The sequence below is a fragment of the Danio aesculapii genome, chromosome 15, assembly GCF_903798145.1.
Source record: "Danio aesculapii chromosome 15, fDanAes4.1, whole genome shotgun sequence".
Classification (NCBI taxonomy): Eukaryota; Metazoa; Chordata; class Actinopteri; order Cypriniformes; family Danionidae; genus Danio; species Danio aesculapii.
In genome coordinates, this window is record NC_079449.1 from 44,594,587 (window position 1) to 44,610,064 (window position 15,478).

Consider the following 15,478-nt stretch of genomic DNA (forward strand, 5'->3'; position numbering starts at 1 on the left):
AAAACCCCTCTAAACCCAGGATGGTCGACCAGCTAATACCAGCCAACCAGCCTAGGCTGGTTTAAGCTGTTTTTTTTAGTAGGGAATTGACATGTTTAAAATGACAGAAGGTGCCATTTTAATTTAACTTTGCTCAAAATGGCTAACTTACCAAAACATTGATAATAAAATGTCTGCATATAGTTGTCACTAGGCAGAGAGGTGAAATGTTTGTTTAGTTTTTTTATTATTATGTAAAATCCTAATGTAAGGAAGAGAAAAAACCTTCAGTGAATCAGTTCAGTTTAGTCGCCATCTCGTGATTTTGGGACACCCATGTTACGCATTGTGTAATTGCATCTCGTGTTTGTTTAGTTTTCATCCATGGCTTACTCAAACACTTACTCAAGCATTATTCACGCTAAAACCACCGTTCATAAAAACTACAAATAATCTGTGACTCATAATAACGTTTTACAATTGGGAAAAAAATAAAGAAATCCACCCTATAACGCGAATGTGTCAAGACATGTCAAGACATTACAGCCAAGGGGCAAATCTAGTCGACGGTTTGAGTTTGCTGCCCCTCCTTTTTCTCCAAACCAAATATAAGGGCCCACTTTGTTCACACGTTCACCAAACCATCATCTCTACAGACCAACGAATATTTTTTGCTCTCTAATACACCTGAAGTTGATCCAGCATGGTATCAGCAGGGCTGCAGATGCTGGGTATAGCCCTGGCAGTGATTGGCTGGATTGGGGTTATAGTGGTTTGCATTCTCCCCATGTGGCAAGTCACTGCTTTTATAGGACAGAATATCGTCACGGCGCAGGTTACCTGGGAAGGAATCTGGATGAGTTGCGTGGTGCAGAGCACTGGACAGATGCAGTGTAAAGTCTACGACTCCATGTTGGCTCTGAGCTCAGATCTACAAGCCGCTCGAGCTTTGTGTATTATTTCCATCCTAGTCGGTGTTGTGGGAATCCTACTCGCGGCGGCTGGAGGAAAATGCACCACCTGCATTGAAGAAGAACGTGCCAAGGCTAAAGTTTGCGTCATTTCTGGAGCTATCTTCATCGTGGCTGGAGTTCTGTGCTTGATTCCTGTTTGCTGGACCGCCAATAATATTATACGCGACTTCTACAACCCTATGACCGTCAGCGCGCAGAAGAGGGAACTGGGAGCGTCGTTGTTTATTGGTTGGGGGGCTTCGGCGCTGTTGATTATTGGCGGGTCGTTGCTTTGTGCTAATTGCCCTCCACAAGACCAGTACAAGGCAACATACACCGCTCGATCTGGAGGAACCAAGGGGTATGTCTGAAGAGGAACCAAAAGTACTACATTCAAGGAGGATATTGTTTTTTTATGTGTATTGTACGCTGGACAGCTTTTGACATTGTGTTGTTGTTGTTGACTATGATTGTGACCGTTATTTCATTTAGAATAACGGTCGACATATTCAAAAAATGACGGTTGTTGTTTGTTCAAGCTACTTAAAATGAGCTAAAACAAGTGGAGCCAACTTAATTGTTTTATGTTCAATCTATGTGTAAAAACGAATGTGACCTTCATTCATTCAGTTTGACAAAAATCAAATATAATTAAAAAAAATCAGTGTATGAGGCATTGTGAAATACAATGAACGTGTCAGGTGGCCTGCTTTGAATGGAATAAGCTTTCAATAAGTGTTTTAAATTGTAAATATAGTTTCTTTTGTAAAAGTTTACTTGTTATTTACTGTTCTTCAAGTGTTCTTGTGAGTTTCTTTTTTCTCCTCATCTCAAAAAGAGATATTTTTTAGAATGTTTGAAACCTGTAACTAGGCATGGGACGATAACCATTTTCAAGGTATGATGGTTTTAAAACCTTGACTTTTCAAAACCGCGGTACGGTTTTGAAAAGTCACGGTTTTAAAACCATCAACATTTTCTGCTATACCATTCCTGGGTTTGTGTACAATTTTTTGTTCACTTTTTTTTTTCTTTTTTTAGGACAACAGTATCTACAGCCGAAAATATATCCAAAGATGCCGTTTTAAATAAATAAAACAAACAAATCTGAAGTCAATAATTTATGATTTAGCCTGAAATGTTTACTATTACAAAATATTTTAAATGTTTCTTAAACTAAATTGTGTTCAAAAGGGAAATTTTTTTGTTTGTTTTTTACCCAGGCATTTAAAAAATACATATATTTTAGAGCAGTAATCACCTTTTATCCAAGGTTATCATACCGTAAGAATTCTATACCGGCCCATGCATACCTGTAACCATTGACATCCACAGTGGGAAAAACAAATACTATGTAAGTCATGGTGACCAGTTTCCAGCATTCTTTAAAATATCTTCTTTTGTGTTCAACTGAAGAAAGCAACTCATATGTTAAGTGAGCGAGTATAGCTAAATGTTGACCGGATTTATATTTTTGAGTGAATTTTCCCTTTAATTTTTCTTGTTTTTACTGAGAAACTGTTCAGAAATGCTGAAACTGTACATGATTTATATTAAAGTTATCTTTAATCATAATTTGCTTTGAAATTGTGACTGATACGCCACAAAGCATTTCAAATACAAGCATCTCATCAAATAAATCCTTTACAAACATTCATATTTTTGTTTCTTTTTTCTTATTACACAGAACTGGACAAATCATTAATACAAATCATAGTCTGAAGTCTCTGTTTAGAAAGAATTTTGAAGAAGAAAATTATTCACGACAGCCCTCTGTAAAACCACTTTGGTCTTGTGTAGTGAGGGATTACATTGAACACTTCAGCCATCTACTGGCCATTATTGTCATAACATGTATATCATGTATCAGTTATTTTTTACCAGATGGCAGCAACTTGCCCTTAATAATTCCCATATTTTAATTCTTTTAAATAATTACTCTAGTAAAGTTCCAAAACTTTACATTAATTATGTATTTATTTATGTATGGGAAATAGATATGCTCAATAATATTTTGTATAGTCATTACGTAAGCTTACGTGTCTACACAGTAAGGCGACTTTTAAATATATGTAAAATATCCTGGAAATATTTATTGATTCATTTTCTTTAGAGCTTAGTCCCTTTATTAATCTGGTATCGCTACAGCGGAATGAACCGCCAACTTATCCAGCACATGTTTTACACAGCGGATGCCCTTCTAGCTGCAACCCATCACTGGGAAACACACATACACTACGGCCAATTTAGCTTACCCAATTCACCTAGTGCATGTCTTTGGACTTGTGGGGGATCCTGGAAATATTATAATATTATGAATCTTAGTAATGCATTTCTATGATGATTAGATTTAGGGATTAGGTAAGGGTTAGAATAAGGTTTGAGTTGTGATTTTTCTATAATTTTGTGAAACTTGTGAGACTGGATTAAACTGCCAAACCATACTAAAACAATAATGTTTGCAAATTAGTCTACACTTTCACACGTGTGCTAATTTAAAAGGTAAATAAATAAATAAACAAACACTATAAAATGTTTTGGAGTCGCTCATAAAATTAATTATGTTATTTATTCAATTCCTTTTCGGCTTAGTCCCTTTATTAATCTGGGGTCGCCACAGCGGAATGAACCGCCAATTAATCCACCATATGTTTTGCGCAGCGGATGTCTTTCCACCTGAAACCCATCACTGGAAAACATCCACACACACTCAATCCCACTCATACACTACGGACAATTTAGCCTACCCAATTCACCCATATCACATGTGTTTGGACTGTGAGTGAAACCGGAGCACCCAGACGAAACCCAAGCGAACACGGGGGGAACATGCAAACTCCACACAGAAACGCCAGCTGACCCAGCCGAGGCTCGAACCAGTGACCTTCTTGCTGTGAGGCGACCGTGCTACCCACTGCGCCACCATGACGCTCCCATTATTTATTTATTTTCTCTTTTTTATTTATTTATTTTTAAAAACCCGCTTCCCTGGACAAGTAATCGGTCACTCAGTCACATAAAATATAACAATCATCCTTGGAACTGAGTTGCTATGTTGAATTTAGAAGATTTCTTAATGTGTTTATGAGAGAATGCACACGGCGAGCGCAAGGAAGAAAGCGAAACCGCTCGCGCCTCAGACTGCCTCGTAAAAAACTACGCAGCACAGGGTAAATCTGCTCTACTCCATGGCTTTATGGCTGTTTATCAAGACGACGACAAGGTTTGTTTGAGCCCGGGTCGACCATGGCTCGTTATTATATGTATAAATAATTCCGCTGTAATCTCTCGGCTGTGCGTGTATTTTAAATATGGCGTTTTTTTTGTTTTCATTCTGGCTTGTTGCGTAAGCTAATGACGTATCTCTGTAAACCAATAGCGTTTAGCTGCGCGTCTAGCTCAGCCTTTTGGTACCCTTTCTCGTGTTTTGTACCCTTTCGAAAGGGTGCCGAAAAAGTGGTACGGTACGGTTCGGTTCGGTATGCTTTTTGAAAGTGGAAACGGCTATAAAAGCGTACCAAACCAAACCGAACCGTACCGTACCACTCAGTGGAAACGGGCCTTTAAAGGGATAGTTCACCCCAAAATTTGTTAAATGTACTCACTATTTACTCTCCCTCAATTGGTTTTAAACTTTTATCAGTTTCTTTCTTCTGGTAAACACAAAAGAAGATACTTTGAAGAAAGCTGAAAACCTGTAACTTACCTAGATGACTTACCTATTGACTTAAATAGTAGAAAAGGAGTTTAATTAACGGCAGAAAATAAAATTGATAACTTTTAGGGTTTTTTTTGGGGTGGTTCAGTGGTTAGCACTGTGACCTGACAGCAAGAAGGTCACTGGTTCGAGTCCCAGCTGGGTCAGTTGGCATTTCAGTGTAGATTTTGCTATGGTTTCCCTCACAAGTCCAAACACATGTGCTATAGGTGAATTGGGTAAGCTAAATTGTCCGTTGTGTATGTATGTGAATGAGTGTGTATGGGTGTTTCCCAGTTATGGGTTGCAGCTGGAAGGGCATCCGCTTCGTAAAACATATGCTGGATAAGTTGGCGGTTCATTCCGCTGTGGCGACCCCAGATTAATAAAGGGACTAAGCTGAAAAGAAAACAAATGAATGGATGACATTTTTACCCTCAGAAGCTGAGTGATTATTGCATAGTAGGTGCCCTTTAAGAGTCATTGTTTTTCCGGCTGCACATTCTTTTTAGAATCTCTGGAATCTCGTTTAACAGGATCAAACAGATACACACACACACACAAACACACACACAACAAACACAAAAACTCCTCCCAGGGCGGATCTGCAGTTAACAGGCCATCACTTCCTGCTTGTCCTCCAGACACACACGAGTTAGGATCACACCAACGGCTGCTTTTGTTTTTCATCCCACAACGGCTTCAATATGGGCAGGATTGCTAAAGAAGTGTCCGGCCAGACCCTGTGCTTCATCGGTTTTGTGGGCATCTGCATCTGCTGTGGCATTCCCATGTGGCGGGTCACCACCTACATCGGCGCCAACATCGTGACAGGCCAGATCGTGTGGGACGGCCTGTGGATGAACTGCGTGATGCAGAGCACGGGGCAGATGCAGTGCAAAATACAGGACTCCATCATGAACCTGACCCAGGATCTGCAGGTGGCGCGTGCACTGGTCATCATCTCCATACTGATCGGATTCGTAGGCATGCTGCTGACGTTTATTGGTGGACGGTGCAGTAGCTGTCTGAAGAACGAGTCCTCCATGGCTAAAGTGCTGATTTTGGGAGGCATCCTGTGCATTGTTGCTGGAGTCCTGCTGCTGATTCCTGTGTGCTGGTCTGCGGCGTACACCATCTCCGATTATGTTAGCGTCACCACCATTCAGACGCAAAAGAGAGAGCTTGGAGCGTCTATATATGTCGGTTGGGGTGCTTCAGCGTTTCTGTTATTCGGAGGGATTATCCTGTGCACTTCTTGTCCGCCGAGAGAAGATATCTATCCACAATACCCAGGCATGTACCCATACCAGGGACCGGTCTATGGGCATCCTTATGCTCCGAGCACAGTTTATAGTGGGATGAACAAGCCGTATCATCCTCCTGTTGCTTATTCACCTGCTCCAAGACAATATCTTTAACTCAAAGGACGGACATCTTCTAAAACTGCTCCTGAAGATGGAAAGACAATCTCATTTAAAATGAGCTGATTCAACACAATTCTTGAGGTTTTTGGGGGACAACTTAATTGTTTTATGTTCAATATACTTGAATATGTTAAGACAACATGAAGGGAATGTGTGGAACCCAATATTTACAGCGTTTATCTGTACTTTAAAGTGATAACCCTGCTGTAAAATCCAGCTTAAACCAGCCTAGGCTGGTTGGCTGGTTTTAGCTGGTTGACCAGCCTGGTTTTAGAGGGGTTTTGGCCATTTACAGGCTGGTTTCCAGCCATTTCCAGCCTGGTCTTAGCTGGTCAGGCTGGAAAATGACCAGCTAAATCCAGCTAAAACCAGCTTGACCAGCCTGGTTTAAGCTGGGCATAGCTGGTTTAGGCTGGGCTCCCAGCCTGACTAGGCTGGTCAAGCTGGTTTTAGCTGGTCATTTCTCAGCCTGACCAGCTAAGACCAGGCTGGAAATGGCTGGAAACCAGCCTGGAAGTGGCCAAAACCCCTCTAAAACCAGCCTGGTCGACCAGCTAAAACCAGCCAACCAGCCCAGGCTGGTTTAAGCTGGATTTTTCAGCAGGGAATTCATGCAAAAATGAAAATTCTGTCATCATTTAAAGTCTGAGAAACAATATAAAGACGATATCTGTTGCTTATTCATCCACGCTGAGGCAATATCTTTAGCTCAAAGGACTGACATCTTCTAAAACGGCTCTTGAAATGGAAAGAAACCTGGGCGACAGAATTGTTTTACGCTTAATCCACTTATACTTGTAGAGATATCTTAGTTGACTTAATCGATTTGTGTTGGGACAGCATGAAAAGATTGTGTGGAACCCAACATTTACAGTGTATATCTATAGTTTAACGGGAGAATTCTCCCAAAAATGAAAACTCATCTACTCACTATTTACTCTTTTGTTTCCTGTTGAACACAAAAGAAGATGGAAACTGAAGGAAACTGGAAACCTGTAACCATTGGCTTTCATTGTATTTGTTTTTCCTACTCAATGGTTTCAATCAGTCAGCATTCTTCAAAATATCTTCTTTTGTGCTCAACAGAAACGGGTAAAGCTTTGGAAACACTTGAGGGAGAGTAAATAGGGAGTAAATGTAGATTGTCGTGTGAACTCTCTGTTTAATTCAGCGTTTGGCTGTATTGAATGTATTTGAAAGCAATTCTATTGAGTGTCTTGTACATCTCCAAGCTTTAAATGGAGATGATCTGGAAAAATGCAGACTTTTTTTCTCTACTGGAGATTTTTGCAGCGCTAATGAATGATGTTTGTTTTAACATGGTAATATTTGTAAGTACTAAAGGATATTTCTTGACTGACTCTTTCTAAAAAATGGCATTAGTAAAGCCTACTTCTGACCAAAATCAAGATCACAAAGGCTTTTTTCTCTTTACTCTGACACATTTCTCAAGGAGAAACAATATAAAGACAATATCTGTTGCTTATTCATCTGCTCTGAGGGAATATCAGTAACGAAAAAGGACTGACATCTTCTAAAACTGCTGCTGAAATGAAAAGAAACTTGGGGGACAACTTAATTGTTTTATGTTTAATCCACTTAAATTTGTAAAGACATTTAAGTTAACTTAATCGATTTGTGTTGGGACAACATGAAAGGATTGTGTGAAACCCAACATTTACAGTGTATATCTTTACTTTAAAGTGATAATTCATCCAAAAAGGACATTTCTGTCATCATTTACTCACCATTTACTTTTTTGCTTCCAGTTAAACCTGTAACCATTGACTTCCATTGAATTTCTTTTTCCTGCTCAATGGTGTCCATCAGTCAGCATTCTTCAAAATATCTCTTTTTTTTGTGTTCAACAGAAACTCGTAAAGGTTTGGAAACACTTGATAGAGAGTAAATAGGAAGTATATTTAGATTTTTGTGTGTGAACTGTTTCTTTAATTCAGCGTTTGGCTGAATTAAATGTATTTAAAAAAACATTTCTGTTGTGTCTTGTACTTCACCAAGCTTTAAATGGAGATGATATGGAAAAACTAAAAACTTGTTGGACTTGTTTCCTCTGCTGGAGGATTTACAGCGCTAATGAATGTTGTTTGATGTCAACATGATAATATTTGTAAGTACTGAAGGATATTTCTTGACTGACTCTCTAAATAAATGCTCTAATGCCATTAGTCTGAACAAATTCAAGATCACAAAGACTTTTTACTTCCGAAAACTCTTTACTCCAACATATTTCTCAAAAAGAAACAGTATAAAAACTATATCTGTTGCTTATTCATCTGTTCCAAGTCAATATCTTTAACTCAGAGGACTGACATCTTCTAAAACTGCTCCTGAAATGAAGAGAAAATACAAAAAAAGCTGTTTGTTATTTATTGTAACATATTTAATTAGCATTTACAGCGTATATCTGTACTTTAAAAGGATAATTCACACAAAAATGAAATTTCTGTCATCATTTACTCATTGTTTACTTGTTTGCTTCCTGTTGAACACAGACGAAGATAGTTTGAAGGACACTGGAAACCTGTAACCATTGACTTCCTTTGTATTTCTTTTCCTATATGGTTTCAATCAGTCAGCATTCTTCAAAATATCTTCTTTTGTGTTCAACGAGAAACTGGTAAAGCTTTGGAAACATTTGAGGGAGAGTAAATAGGGAGCAAATTCAGATTTTTGTGTGAACTCTCTGTTTAATTCAGTGTTTGGCTGAATTAAATGTATTTAAAAGCAACTCTGAAAGCAAGAGAAACAATATAAAGACAATATCTGTTGCTTATTCATCTTTTCCAAGTCAATATCTTTAACTCAAAGGACTGACATCTTCTAAAACTGCTCCTGAAATGAAGAGAAAATATAAAAAAAGACGTTTGTTATTTATTGTAACATATTTATTATCATTTACAGCGTGTATCTATCTGTACTTTAAAAGGATAATTCACAAAAATGAAATTTCTGTCATCATTTACTCACTGTTTACTTGTTTGCTTCCTGTTGAACACAGAAGAAGATAGTTTGAAGGACACTGGAAACCTGTAACCATTGACTTCCTTTGTATTTCTTTTCCTATATGGTTTCAATCAGTCAGCATTCTTCAAAATATCTTCTTTTGTGTTCAACGAGAAACTGGTAAAGCTTTGGAAACATTTGAGGGAGAGTAAATAGGGAGCAAATTCAGATTTTTGTGTGAACTCTCTGTTTAATTCAGTGTTTGGCTGAATTAAATGTATTTAAAAGCAACTCTGAAAGCAAGAGAAACAATATAAAGACAATATCTGTTGCTTATTCATCTTTTCCAAGTCAATATCTTTAACTCAGAGGACTGACATCTTCTAAAACTGCTGCTGAAATGCAAAGAAAATAAAACAAAAAAGTGGTTTGTTTGTTCAAACTCTTGTTCAATTCTTGAGGTTTTTGGGGGACAGCTTAACTGTTTTATGTTCAATCCACTTAAATTTGTAAAGACATTTAAGTTATTGCAATCGATTTGTGATGAGAAAACATGAAGGTAATGTGTGGAACCCAACATTTACAGCGTATATCTGTACTTTAAAGGGATAATTCATACAAAAATGAAAATTCTGTCATCATTTACTCACCTTTTAGTTTTTTGCTTCCTGTTAAACACAGAAGAAGATAGTTTGAAGGACACTGGAAACCCGTAACCATTGACTTCCATTGTATTTGTTTTTTCTACTCAATGGTTTCAATCAGCATTCTTCAAAATATCTGCTTTTGTGTTCAACAGAAGAAAGAAACCCTTAAAGGTTTGGAAACACTTGATGGAGAGTAAATAGGGATTACATTTAGATTTTGGTGTGAACTGTCCTTTTAATTCAGCGTTTGGCTGATGTAAATGTATTTAAAAACAATTCTGTTGAGTGTCTTGTACTTTGCAAAGCTTTAAATGGAGATGATATGGAAAAACTAAAAACTTGTTGGACTTGTTTTCTCTGCTAGAGACTTTTGTAGCGCTAATGAATGATGTTTGTTTCATCATGGTAATATTTGTAGGTACTAAAGGATATTTCTTGACTGACTCTTCCTATAAAAATGCTCCAATGCCATTAGCAGAGCCTACTTCTGACCAAGATCAAGATCACAAAGACTTTTTACTTTCTTTTTTCTCTTTACTCCAACATATTTCTCAAACATTGACAGTTTCTGTTGCTTATTCATCTGTTACAAGGCAATATCTTTAACTGAAGGACATTTATCAACTGACTCTTTCTAAGACAGTGCTCCTCTAAATGTACAAAAAATCTGTACGTAACTTAGTGTTTGGCTGAATTGAATGTATATGTTTTTAAAAAAACTATTATATTGAGTGTCTTGTTCGTTGCCAGGCTTTAAATGGAGATTAAAACTAAAAACTTGTTGGACTTGTTTTCTCTACTCCAGATTTTAGTATTGCTAATGAATGATGTTTATGATATTGTAAGTACTGCTGTAGTGAAACTGAAGCCTGTATTTTTGTGAGTCTGTGACTTTGATTGTCCACATGGGTACTGTGATTTTATCTATAAATATATTTCTGAATTATTATAAATGATCTTAATATATTACTTATATATTTCGCTTTCATAACCTGCCAACCAGTTACTATTAAATTGATTACAGTGAAAACTGATGATGTAATTGTATGAATTGAATATAATTGTGGAAAGTACCAGGAATCCTTTTAGGAACGTGACAGGAAATAACCACATTGTGCTAATTTAGTGTTGGTTTAAAGCTCAAATTACAGAAAAATAAGAAAACTAACCAGAAAGTTTTTAAAGTAAAATAATAATAGAAAATATCTGGACAGCTATGATTAAAGGTTTTGTTTTGGTTTCTTAAAATGAGCCTTTATATATATATATATATACTGTATGAACAGGTTCTTTTCAATTTAGTTTGAAGTGAAACAACTGAACATAAACAAAGGAGGCTAACAAAATTGCTCATTTTAGGAGAAAAAATCTGATTTACTAATATTAGAAACTGATCTGAATGTGCTTTCACGTGTTTTCAATTGAATTATCAGTGTGATTATCACAGTATGACAAGGTTTGGTGATTACATTTTCTACCAAATAAATTTTAAACATTCATCAGTAAGTACTTTAACTTTTATCACTTAAATATATAGTACTTTTGGTGTTTGGCTGAAGTAATATTGAAAAGGAGAAAATGATACCTCTATTATAGTAATAGGAGTATTATTTATTAGGGTATCTGTAGGGTATATGTATATATATACACACACACACATATTGTACATATATATATATATATATATATATATATATATATATATATATATATATATATATATATATATATATATATATATATATATTGTAAAATGCCCAATTGTTTTCATAAACCTCAAACAAAAGAGCCAGCCACCATAACACCACATCATGTCAAAATAAAAAAGAAACATCACCCTCAGCTTTAAAATATCGAAAATCAATGTGAATTGTGGATTTTTGCATTATTAAAAAGACTGTCAACAAGTTGTAACTCCTGTTCTGTTCAACTTTGTTTCCTTGTATTATACACTGCCATTTTAGCTTGCCCTTAAAAAACCCAGAAGTTAACATTTAAAAGTTTTCTCTGAATATATTTAAAGCCAAAAAAAAAAGTTTCCCTCAGAAGTAAAAATTAAAACTATTTTCTTGAGACACATTTAAATCCACAAAAAAAATCATATTAAATTGTAGTAGACAAAGAAAAAAAATTCCCACAAAATTCATTCATATCGTCACAACACAAATCGAGTTAACTTTAAGATAACTAAAAGTTAACTTAACAGATTTAATACATTTAAGTGGATTGAACATGAAAAAAATTAAGTTGTCCGAACAAAATCTCAATAATTGTGTTGATTCAGCTCATTTTAAATAAGCAGTTTGAACAAGCAACAAAAAAGTGTGTTGTTGAGTTGAGAAACACACAAAAACAACTAATACAGTAAACTAATGCTCAGACATAAATGAAATACAGTTTCTCTCAGAAGAAAACATTTTCTCTGGACATATTTAAACCTGCAAAATAAAAGTAGAACTACAGTTTCACTCAGAAGTTAACATTTCAACATTTCTCTAGACATATTTTAACCCACTAGATAGATAGATAGATAGATAGATAGATAGATAGATAGATAGATAGATAGATAGATAGATAGATAGATAGATAGATAGATAGATAGATAGATAGATAGATAGATAGATAGATAGATAGATAGATAGATAAAACAGTTTAAAGATAGATAGATAGATAGATAGATAGATAGATAGATAGATAGATAGATAGATAGATAGATAGATAGATAGATAGATAGATAGATAGATAGATAGATAGATAGATAGATAAAAACAGTTTAAAGATAGATAGATAGATAGATAGATAGATAGATAGATAGATAGATAGATAGATAGATAGATAGATAGATAGATAGATAGATAGATAGATAAAAACAGTTTATAGATAGATAGATAGATAGATAGATAGATAGATAGATAGATAGATAGATAGATAGATAGATAGATAGATAGATAGATAGATAGATAGATAGATAGATAGATAGATAGATACAATTTATAGATAGATAGATAGATAGATAGATAGATAGATAGATAGATAGATAGATAGATAGATAGATAGATAGATAGATAGATAGATAGATAGATAGATAGACACAATTGATAGATAGATAGATAGATAGATAGATAGATAGATAGATAGATAGATAGATAGATAGATAGATAGATAGATAGATAGATAGATAGATAGATAGATAGATAGATAGATAGATAGATAGATAGCAGAAAAAGTCTTGCGACTGTAAAAAATGCAGGGTTCCACATAATTCATTGATATTGTCCCAACACAAATCGATTAAGTTAACTTAACAGATTTAATAAATTTAAGTGGATTGAACAAAACAAATTTAAGTTGTCCCAACAAAATCTCAATAATTAAGTTGATTCAGCTCATTTTAATTAAATAGTTTGAACAAACATCAGAAAAGTGTGTTGTTGAGTTGAGTAACACACACACACACACACACACACACACACACACACACACACACACACACACACACACACACACACACACACACACACACACACATCTAAAACAGTAAACAAAGGCTCATAACTGAAATCCTCAGTTAACTGGCAATGCGATGCAAACAGAAAGAGAGACTCTCAGAAAGAACACAAACCCAATACTCTCGGTTGATGACTACACTCGTTAGCATCTCTGATGTTTATTGTTCCCCATTGATTTGCATCTCACCGAAACTAGCCTGGCCACTACCTGCACACACAGCCGAAGAATCTGGTCAATCTTGAAAATTCACCTCCAACCCAGTTTCATCAGACCTAAACTCCTCCCTTTCTGGACACAATCTTAAAACTCTGAAAGTCTGCGAAGTGAAGTCACTACAACACTTCAGAACGGAGAGTAAACACACGTTCAACGTCGCAAGCCAACTTCACAAGCAAAAATGGTGTCTATGTGCAGAGAGATCCTGGGCATGTGCCTGGCCATCATTGGCTTCTTGGGAGCCATTATTATTTGTGCTTTGCCCATGTGGAAGGTGACCGCGTTCATCGGAGCCAACATCGTGACGGCGCAGACCATCTGGGAGGGTTTGTGGATGAACTGTGTGATGCAGAGCACAGGACAGATGCAGTGTAAGATCTACGACTCGCTCCTGGCCTTGCCTCAGGATCTGCAGGCCGCTCGAGCTCTCGTGGTCATCGCCATCATCGTCTGCTTTTTCGCTCTCATCCTGGGAATCGCCGGCGGGAAATGCACCAACTTCGTGGAAAGGGAAGACGCCAAGGCTAAAGTGGCCATCGCCAGCGGTGTGATCTTCATCGTTGCTGGAGTTCTGGTGCTGGTGCCTGTCTGCTGGTCCGCCAACACCATCATCAGAGATTTCTACAATCCGCTCCTCACGGACGCTCAGCGGAGGGAGATGGGGGCTTCGCTGTACATCGGATGGGGCGTCGCGGCGCTGCTGATCATCGGAGGAGGAATCCTGTGCAGCTCCTGCCCTCCAAAAGAGGAAAAATACGGCATCAAATATTCCCAGCCGCGCTCCACCGCCACCAGCAGAGCCTACGTCTGAGGGATACGCTAAGATCGCGAAGACTTTTGGAGACTCTCTCACTCTTTCGTTCTAAGATTTGCCAAGAAGATCAATTGACAGACTGTGTTTGCTGTTGCATTTATAGTAGTTATATAGTGAGTATATATATGTGCTGTGCTATATTATACACACTCAGAAAATTACCTTTGAGCTGAAAGAACACAATTCTTGAGATATTTGTTGGCACAACTTAATTGTTTTATGTCAAATTCACTTAATGGCTAATAACTTAATCGATTTATGTTTGGCCGACATGAATGAACAATGTGGACGCCTGCATTTGTTTTACAGCCTACACACTCAAGAAAACGATGTTTGCAGATGTTTTGGAAAATGATATGTTTGCTGTTTGTTCAAACTACTCATTTAAAATGAGCTGAAACAACACAATTCTTGGGTTTCTTTGGGACAACTTAATTGTTTTATGTTCATCTCAATTAAATTTGTAAATAATAATAATAATAATAATAATAATAATAATAATAATAATAATAAGCAAACTTAATTCCTTGATGTTCTTCCAACACAAATGGATTAAGTTAGCTTAATTGCTTTCAAAAATTTGAGTGGATTTAACATAAAATAATTAAGTTGTCCCAAAAAAACCCTCAAAGCTCATTTTAAATAAGTCGTTTGTTGAGTGCAGATCCCTGAATGAGAAAAATGTGCATTTATAATGTGATTTTATTAAATATTTTTGTTTGTTTGTAGTTTTTTTAACAATGTATTCTTATATTATACATTTAATATGACAATAGGAATAGTTTCTTTAAATGTACAATTGATGCTATGTTACTGTTAAATATTGTTGCCTTAAAAATGTGCATTAACCTAGCTGTTGTGTTTGTTTATCAGTGTATAAATTAACATTATTGCATAAAGATGTGTTAATCGGTAAAATTCTCCTGCTGTTTGTTTTTGTTTATTATAATAAATGGTTCTGTAAAACAGTAAATTGAGCCACTCATTCATACTGACATAAACAATAGAGATGTTGGCAAAAACTTTCTAACAGTGAGCAATTACTTATATATATATGTATATATATATATATATATATATATATATATATATATATATATATATATATATATATATATAGCTGTTTAAAAAATCAATGCATCTATTAGATTTCCATTTCGGTGCATTTAATTGAGCTGTAATAACTTAGATATATTTGGTTTTGTAGAGTTTGATTGCAAATTAACAAACAAACTAATTCCATTTGTGCTGCTCAGTGCTGGTTGTCAAAA

The 15,478-nt window shown here is 36.0% G+C and overlaps 1 protein-coding gene across 1 annotated transcript; it reads left to right on the forward strand.

Annotated features, from left to right (window-relative positions):
- Positions 1–604: 604 nt before the first annotated feature.
- Positions 605–15,180, forward strand: LOC130241394 (uncharacterized). The gene is made up of 3 exons (XM_056473117.1): positions 605–1,152; positions 5,393–6,044; positions 13,539–15,180. The coding sequence occupies exons 1-3, from the start codon at positions 683–685 to the stop codon at positions 14,202–14,204; spliced, it is 1,788 nt and encodes a 595-aa protein (XP_056329092.1). The 5' UTR covers positions 605–682; the 3' UTR covers positions 14,205–15,180.
- The last annotated feature ends 298 nt before the right edge of the window (positions 15,181–15,478 follow it).